At 48.5% G+C, this 8,465-nt stretch overlaps 2 protein-coding genes across 2 annotated transcripts in view; both read left to right on the top strand.

Moving 5' to 3' along the window:
• The window catches only part of shoc1 (shortage in chiasmata 1), a 15,711-nt gene extending 14,793 nt beyond the window's left edge, over positions 1 to 918 (top strand). The window contains exons 28-29 of the mRNA XM_008288677.1: positions 1 to 197; positions 833 to 918. The exon at positions 1 to 197 is cut by the window's left edge and continues 32 nt beyond it. Of these exons, the coding sequence (XP_008286899.1) occupies positions 1 to 197; positions 833 to 918 (283 nt within the window). The remainder of the gene's footprint in view (positions 198 to 832) is intronic.
• A 4,274-nt stretch (positions 919 to 5,192) lies between these two features.
• tal2 (T-cell acute lymphocytic leukemia 2) lies at positions 5,193 to 5,531 on the top strand. The gene has a single exon (XM_008288661.1). It carries the CDS (start codon positions 5,193 to 5,195, stop codon positions 5,529 to 5,531), a length of 339 nt encoding a protein of 112 aa, XP_008286883.1.
• Positions 5,532 to 8,465: the final 2,934 nt, after the last annotated feature.

Genomic DNA, 8,465 nt, shown 5'->3' with positions numbered 1-8,465 from the left:
CGTCTACAGGGGCCTCCAGGATCCTCCCAGCCATCACATCAGCAGCAGTCTGAGCCCCCCTACAGACAACAGGTGGGGTCGTGACAGCTTCTTCAGAAGTGGAGGGTTGACGGCAGCTTCAGCGAACTACGGCTCCAGATGTTGGATGGGACAGGAGAGGAAGAGGAGAGGAGAAGCTGCAGGCCTGGGTGGGGAAGGTGAATAACGGGTTTCCATCCACCTGGTTTACATGCAAGCAAAATGCAGCGTAGCGCAGACACAACTCAGCCTGCGGTCATCTTACTGTCGATGCATCTGCTGATGAATGTCCTGCTTCATCAGGTAGTGGCTGGGTCCATGAAATGTCAGAAAACGGTGAAGTAGTGTCTCCAAAGGCCAGATGATGCCACAACCCAAAGATATTCTGTCATAGAGGCGAAAAGAAACCAGGAAATATTTCAGAGCTTTAACAGCTAGAACATGTAGATCTTTGTTAAAGACTAGCTGCTAGTACTGACTGATTATCAGAACAGCTGTCATTGAATGTTTAGCTGAATCCCTGCAGCTCTCATCTCAGCATACGTAGAGCTCGTTAAACATCCAACAAAGAAAGAAACGGAACAAATGACATGCGTCCAGCAGCGTGTTCTCCTTCTGATCTCTTCATCACGGCATCTCGTCTTGTTGACTGAACCCTGACTGTCAGCAGCTCCTAGTGTCCATGAACCAGCTGTTAATGTCCATCTGACCCGTGTAGCGCTGTCCAGTTGGATTTGTCTGTAGCTGCTCTACATCTGGATAGAATCTGGTTTTATTAAACACACTGAGGTGTTTCCTGGTCTTTGTTTTGCAGCGTTGCCGCCGCTGAAGAACAAGAGGCTGAGCTACGAGCGGGTTCCCGGCAGAAGAGATGGACAGACCAGGCTGAGGCTGTTTTAGGCTTCTTAAAGGAACGACACAGGAAACGCGTACCCACAGCAGTCCGTTATCAACGGTTCAAGTTAGCGTCCAGGTTGTTATTCACATGAAGCTTCTACGTTTTAGGCGTTTATTCTATATTGTTCTTTTGACATTTTGGGTTTAAGAGGAAAAAAGCAGAAACATTAATTAAATAAAGATTAAAGTAAGTAATTAGCTGATAAATAAAATACATGTATTGTACTATTTCAGATATATTGTGTTAGTGTTACCTGTCTTAAGGCTTAGCAGCGGTACTCTGTGGTTTACTGAGCACCAGTTATTTATTTCTGTGACCAGCCTGTAGTTCCTCCTGTTGGCTGCTACATAAACACGGTATCAGTAATATCAGAGTCGTCTTCATGTTGTAATTCATCAAACTGTTTAAGGCTGTAAATCTGCTTAAAACGACACGTGCTGAGCAGTTTATGATACGTTTAAATACTGCGTCTGAGCAGTAAAGGTGTTACCAGAGGGTGTGAGCAGGTCCTTTCTACAAAATAAGATTAAACATAATTAGAAATGTGCGTGCATTTGGCGCTCCCCCACACTGAGCATGCTCAGAAGTGGAAAACAAATTGTGATTTATGGTTGGAGGAGTGGGATCGAGGGTCTTTCCCAGCTAAACTGATAAAGTCTCTCATTTTAGCAGCTCCAATGGTGGGGCTTCTTTTTTTCTATAATTTAGTGAAGCAATCCCCTTATCGTTGTCTCTCAGCATGTGGAGAGAGTGCTTATCTTCACGAGCCAGCAGAGTGAAGCCAGCTCCCTCAGGAATGATCCCCAGACAAAGACGGGCCCGGGGACATGGACTCCGAGCCTCCCTCCTGCCTCTGGACAGCCGGATCCAGCCCTGGCCGGCCACCATCAATAACCCGCCAGCTTTTTCTTCTCCTTCTTTTAAACGTCTCTCTCTGCTGCCTCCCTGGCCTCTGCCTTCTCAGAAGCAGCAGACAAACAAAGAGAGAAACGGATTGTTGTTTTAATGGCACATGAACAAAAGCAGTCAGGGTGGTCAAAGGAGTCCCGCATGAAGGCGAGTAAACAGCCGCCTAATGGTGCCGTGATGGCCCGGACTGCACTTAATGGGGAAGGAGAGATATTGTGGGAATTAACAGGCTGTTTAAAGCAGCAGCAGCAGCAGCATCCTTTAGTCTGGGTCCTGCTCTGGCTTCAGCTGCAAAGGTCACGCTGCTGTTATCTTCGATCGCAGGCAGCAATTAACCGTCACCTGTGTGTTTCCCTCGTCTGTGAATCCAAGGCAGAGCCCAGCAGACGCACCTTTTCACTTAAACACTGATGTTAGATAGGAGAGGAAACAAAGATGTGTGGCGTGTTCTTGGCACAAAACCCAAACAGGAAGTATGTCCCGTATTAACACATCTAAACCTGCTGGTTAATCAGAAACACTGGCCTGATGAGCAGCAAAGAAATGACATTTAGATCCACATGCAGATAAACAGTGACTCTATGTGACGGTGAACACGTCTGCAGACAGATTACCAATCACGGTTTATCTACAGATTGTTCACATCGCCCTGATCAGCAGGAACAAAACGTCCAGAATGAGGACGTTTCACATCCACACCAACATGATGAGCTGCTACTAACCCTACAAACCAGAGCATTTTAAGGAACATTTCACTGTTTTGTAGAAACACTTCCTGTTGCTGCAGAATTAGTTTGTTAGCTTAAATCACACTGAATGCATCTACCGCTACAAATGATACCAAAACGCTGGCCCAGTACGGAGTATCTGACAGTGAAGATGTGAATAATTTCTCTTTAACTGGTTCAACATGACCAGTAAACCTGTGAACACACTGTGTGGTAGATTCACGGACCAGCACCGAAGGCCTTGCTGGCTTGTTAGAACATGCTCGTGATCAGCAGGTCCATCTGGGTCCATCTCTGGTGTACCAACAGGACACAAAGTCCAGCCCAGGTGGATGGAAGTGTCCATTTCTCAGGTAGGTGTTGGACAAATTAAAACTTAGATGTGATGCTGGCACCAGAGAAACTAATACAATATAATAACAGAGCGTGAGGAAACACAGCCAGCGTCAGGACGCTGACCCGCTCAGCTCACTGCATTCAGTCATCAGGCTTCATCCTCTGGGCAGCGTGGTCAGTGGTGCAACATCTCCTGGTGTCGAGGTGAGAAGAAAAAAGTTTAACAAAATAGACGTAAAGAATCCAGTGCATGCACTTGCAAGTGAAATCAGTTTGCATGAATCCCAGCTGGTCTGCAGACAGTCAGGCTGCTGCTGCTGCTGTGGTCGAGAGGTTCTGACTGTTCACCGTCATTCATCAGGACTCTGCTTGTGTTTAGCAGTTAAGGTTTTAACTGAAGCAGTTCCCAACAACATGCGGATCAGCGGCCCGTTGAGCAGCACAGCATTGAGACAGAACCGCTAGCTCCTACTGAACACTGAGACACACGTTCATACGTTAGAGTTTGGACCGTAACAAGTCCGGCTCAGCGGTCACCTGGCCCTGCAGGTGAGATGAATATCAACCAGCGGGTCAAAGCACCCTACAGCCAGCGTGTCTGCAGAGCCGCCGTGGAGCTGGACCGGGGCAGAGCGGCGGCGCCGGGCCTGCAGGTGCAGCCTCTTGGACGTGCAGCAGAGCCCATGAATGGTGGATTCAGAGAACGGCCCCCATCGGGCCTGTTCTCCAGGCCCGGGGCTAATCCCAGCCCCTAATCGGATTATGTAAATTCCTACTCCACACAGAGACTTTTATGGAAGGCTGCGTCTTTGAAACAACACTTGAAGGGTGTAAAAAGAACAGTGACAATTGGTTAAACTAGACTTGTGTTTTTTTATGTGGACGGAGGTTGAAAGTGGGAGGCGGGGGGAGGCGGAGGAGGAGTGAGGAGGGGGAGGCAGAGAGGTGACTCAGATGCTGTTTCCTCTGTAATTTATGTGTGGCCCCTGGAATGGCTCAACAAGATTACCATAGTCATCACAAAACACACATTGTCCAACTGTCAATCTGGATGTGCTATTTCTACCTTTTGTGGCCCAATCAGGCCGGACTGAAAAGCGGAGCGGCCAGCGGCATCAAGGTGGAGGGGACGGTGGGCTGTCCATGCCTAATGTCAGAGAAACAGAAAGGAATAAGCGTCCACGGCACTGAGAGAAGGATCAGAGAGACGAACGTCTCAGTTTGACTTGAATAGGAGTGTGTTTGTCACCTCAGCGCTAACCTTCAGGGATTAAACCAGCAATGAATCATAAAAGCAGCACAAATAGTCACTTAAAAGGCTGTTGAGTGATGAAAGCTGCAGAGCAGACCTGGAATCCCCTCACACGGAGAAAGACCCACGGAAATGATTTACAGAGGTATCTTGTGGACGGCGTCATCCTGAATCCACGTCCACTGGTTGGAGCTGGTGGAGCGGTGGGGGGAGGGGGGAGTGTTTACCAACCACACAATGAGCACGAGGCTCCACCACAGCTCACGTCACACAGCCGCTCGCCCTGCTATAAAATGTGGGATGCCAGGATGCAGCATTATCAGCCCTACTCCCTCTCTCTCCCCTTCCTGCTCCCTCATCAGGATCTCAGCAGCATGAGGAGGCACAGCTGAGTGGACCTTCACACCGGACTCCTGGACACTGATGACCTGCTCACAGCCGCTCCGCCACTGACATCTCTGCACATCTCTGCACACGAACAGGTGAGCTGTTTGCTTTCTGCTTTCACTCCTTTCAGACCACGTGTTTCCACCTCATCCAGTAAATAATTAATCAGCGAGGGCGTGTAGTGCACGGCGCCGTAGGAGCTGCATCTGCATGAAGGAGAAGATCCACTTACAGTGTTTATGTTGTTATGCAACCTGAAAGTCTATCCTAATAAAAAGCATTTAGTGTTTATAAAGCAAACACGTCTAGTTTTTAGACGTAGTTTGACGAGAGCTGCCCAGAGTTTAACGTCCTGTTGTTAATATGGGCTGAGCACTGGAGGAGCTGAAAGTCTGCGTGACTGGCCTGAGCCCCACAACGTTTCTAACCCACAGTCATGTAAAAACAGTGTTCTGCTAAATGTTTTCGTTGTGTTTCATGAATAATTTGAACCTTTTGTAATCATTGTGCCAAAGAACCCTGGAGGATGTCCGGCTGTCCAGCACTGCTCACAGTGACGCTTTGTGTATAAAATGTCAAATCAATCGTCTTGTTGTGACTCCAGAACTCCAAGAGACTCCGCTCAGGTCCTAATGACCTTTCTGTTGCAGCCGGACTCAGCACCATGACCAGGAAGGTGTTCACCAACACCAGGGAGCGTTGGCGCCAGCACAACGTCAACACCGCCTTCGCCGAGCTCCGCAAGCTCATCCCCACCCATCCTCCGGAGAAGAAGCTGAGCAAGAACGAGATCCTGCGCCTGGCCATGCGCTACATCAACTTCCTGGTGCAGCTGCTGGAGAGCCAGAGCGGCCAGCCGGCCAGCCACTCCCCCACCGCGCTGCTCACCTTCCTCAGAGGGAACATGGAGCAGCTGCACTCCCCTCCTCACCCCTGGGCGCTGAACAGCGACACCGAAGCTCCGTCACCCGGATCCAGCTGCGACAGCTCCGAGGCCTGGTAGGAGCACAGAGGGGAGACTCCTGAGTGGACTCTGGGAGCCTCGTCTTGGGTCTGCAGACTGATGTTGTCCTTTCCAGACTGAGTTTTGTCTCTGCGTGGCGTCTGGCTGCAGAATGTTGTGTGATCCTGGTGGAGTCCAAACGCTGCTGTTGCTGCTGCAGAGCGAGCGCCGCCTCCACGCCGAGCAGTGTTAAATACTACATAGAATTTAATTTGTGTTCTGCATGGATGTGTAAACCTGGATGTACAATACTCCCCTCGTGTGTTCATGTTAGTATTCCTTGTTGCCGGCTGCCTGGAACTAATTTAGTTTTGCAATGAGGGGGTGTTTTGCCGATGAGGGAAACGGAGGGATTAAGGAATTTCTCATTTCCAGCAATAGATTGAGAAAAGCATTTGAATAGATAATGGCTCAGCCAATCCTCCAGACTGCAGCCGTCTCAGAATAGCCGAGGGCACTTTCTTCTCCCCCAGTCGACATGCTGTGTTTGTCCCCGAGAAGACTAAATCTGACCTTTCTTTTCAATTACCAAGGTTACGAGTCGTCACCACAGTCAAGACTTTCCCGTTTCACACGACAGCGTTCAGCGTGGGCTGATTATTTCTGATTGGACCGGGCTGATTATTTCTGATTGGACCGGGCTGAGGACAGCGGACAGTCCTCTGATCCTACACACATCTTCTCATGTCAGTGTTTTAGTGCGCATGTCTTATAGCCAAAGATATGAACTGATTGTCTCCTGTGAAGCGTGCTCATTTCCTTCTTATACCTCTTTTCTAAGTTATTTCATTTGCTTGTGAATATACAGTATGTTATTTATTTGAACTATTTATTTAATAAATGATTTGTTAATAAATCACTGTTTCCTGAAGTTGTTTTTTTAATAATCACTCAAACCTTCACGGGTCGGGTTTAGGACCAGAAACCTGAATACTAACTGAACAAAGACGAGTCCCGTCATCAGAGCAGCTCGCTTCTTAAAACACGTTCTTATCAGAGAGCTTTTCCTCATTTTATTTAAGTTTGCTGTTTTCTAGCTTCCTGCTGTATTTGTGTGATTTCTCCTTCTATCAGTTATTCTTACTGTATTTAAATTTTTAACTTATTTTTACTGAAAAGCACTTGATAACATTTGATTTGAGAAGTGCTCTATAAATGAAGTTTATTATTATGATTGTAGGAGGTTCTGGGCGTTCAGGACCAAACAGAACCCCGTCAGTATGAACATGTTTAACGGACAGCAGAGAGAGGAGCTGCTCAGAGCTGGAAACACGTGAACCAACTCGTGTTGATGGCGGTGAAACATCTCCAAGAACAAAACACATCTTTAAAACACACTGACATTTATCAGCCAGTTTAACTCACGTACATCACTTCCTGTTAGCGTGAAGGCTTTGCTAGGACACACGGTGCTGGTACCGGGCGGTCCGGACCGTTGACTCTTTGTTCGTGCTCCATGTGGTGACGGAGTGGACACCGAGCTGACCTCTGCTCTCTGTCCACTGACCACAGGCCTCAGAAACCAGCTCTCAATGCGACCGCTTAACTTGCGACCTGAGGTCAGAGGTCGGCCTGAAGTCAAACGCTGTCCAGTCGAGCAGCTGTCTGACGCTAAACGCTGCTGCTGCTGCTGCTCTGAAGGCGTGACTATAGAGGCTGGAGGGGCTTCAAAGGAAGTCCAGCAAGTCCACGAGTGTATTTGTTTGAGGTTTTAACTGTTTATGAAGCCACAAAAGAATGAAGTGAATGAAAAACGCTGCAGGTAGGCCAGTGCTTCTCCTGTCACCATTAAACTATGAAATCAGCAGATGGATCAGTCGTGTCTGCTGCCAGCAAACGTTCACGATTTAATTCTGTAAAGCCATCAAACATGGTTGCACGTTAATTTTCTGTCAATCAACAAACTCATTGATGGACTATTTGTTAGTGTGTTTGGGGTCAGACGTCTCCTCGTCTAATGGCCTATTGTGAGCGTAGAAGACGTTTAAACCAGCTGAGCTCCAGAGTAAACACAGAGCGGCTTCATGCGGCTGGTAAAACCGGCTCATGGTGTGTAAAAGGCGCAGAGGGCAGCTGGACACACTGACTGGAGGCCTGTGGGAGCCGACAGGTGACGCTTTGTAATCCTACTAAAACACCACATAAACCATATTGGAGCAGGACGACTGTACGGCAGCAGTCGCTCTGAACACACACATTCACTCTGTGCACGACTTCACAGTGAATCTGAACAACTTCACGGTGACGTGAGAAACAGCAAATGAAACGACTGTTATTAAGAACTCCACTTGTGTTCATTAGACATATTACAGACTTCTGGTGAAAGTCAGACTCCCTGATGTTCAACTATTCAGACACATGTGGAGACGAGCTGGGAGGAAATGCGACGGCGTGCGCTGCCAGGCTGCCACATGCGTTCTGCTGATGCACCTTATTTAGAGAATCCGCCCAATCACAGGACAAGCATTTCTCTGACCTCAACTTTCCGGCAGGATTATGAAACCCTGCACTGAAAATAATAACAAATCTGTACGCTCCTCATTCCCTCCACCAAGTATATTTGCCTGATTGACTATTCTCTCCCAAGTATGTGGGTAATCGTCTATTGAGAGCACATTTCCTTATCAGCGTCTAGCACACTGTCTGAATCCGTTATCACAATGGGCCAGATCAGTGCAGGCAGCCCCTCGCTCTCCCGGCTGAGGCGCCCATGAAAAAGAATTTCTGGAGTTGGGTGCCAAGCGATAGGCCATGAGCTCTTTATCCCCTTAAAGCCAATTCACACTCTGCATGTTTAAATATCTCAGCTCAACCCCTGCCCTCCCACTCCCGTCACACACTCCAACCCCTCCTCCTCTCCTCGCCTCCCTCTCAGCCCTCCAAGTCCCGGCGTGGCCTGGCGCCGTGGCCGACCTGCAGCGGGCGTGTGGGTGG

The sequence above is a fragment of the Stegastes partitus genome, unplaced genomic scaffold, assembly GCF_000690725.1.
Source record: "Stegastes partitus isolate 25-593 unplaced genomic scaffold, Stegastes_partitus-1.0.2 Scaffold569, whole genome shotgun sequence".
NCBI classification, from domain to species: Eukaryota; Metazoa; Chordata; class Actinopteri; family Pomacentridae; genus Stegastes; species Stegastes partitus.
Note: the sequence above shows the minus strand (reverse complement) of the source record. Positions and strands in the feature narration are given on the sequence as shown.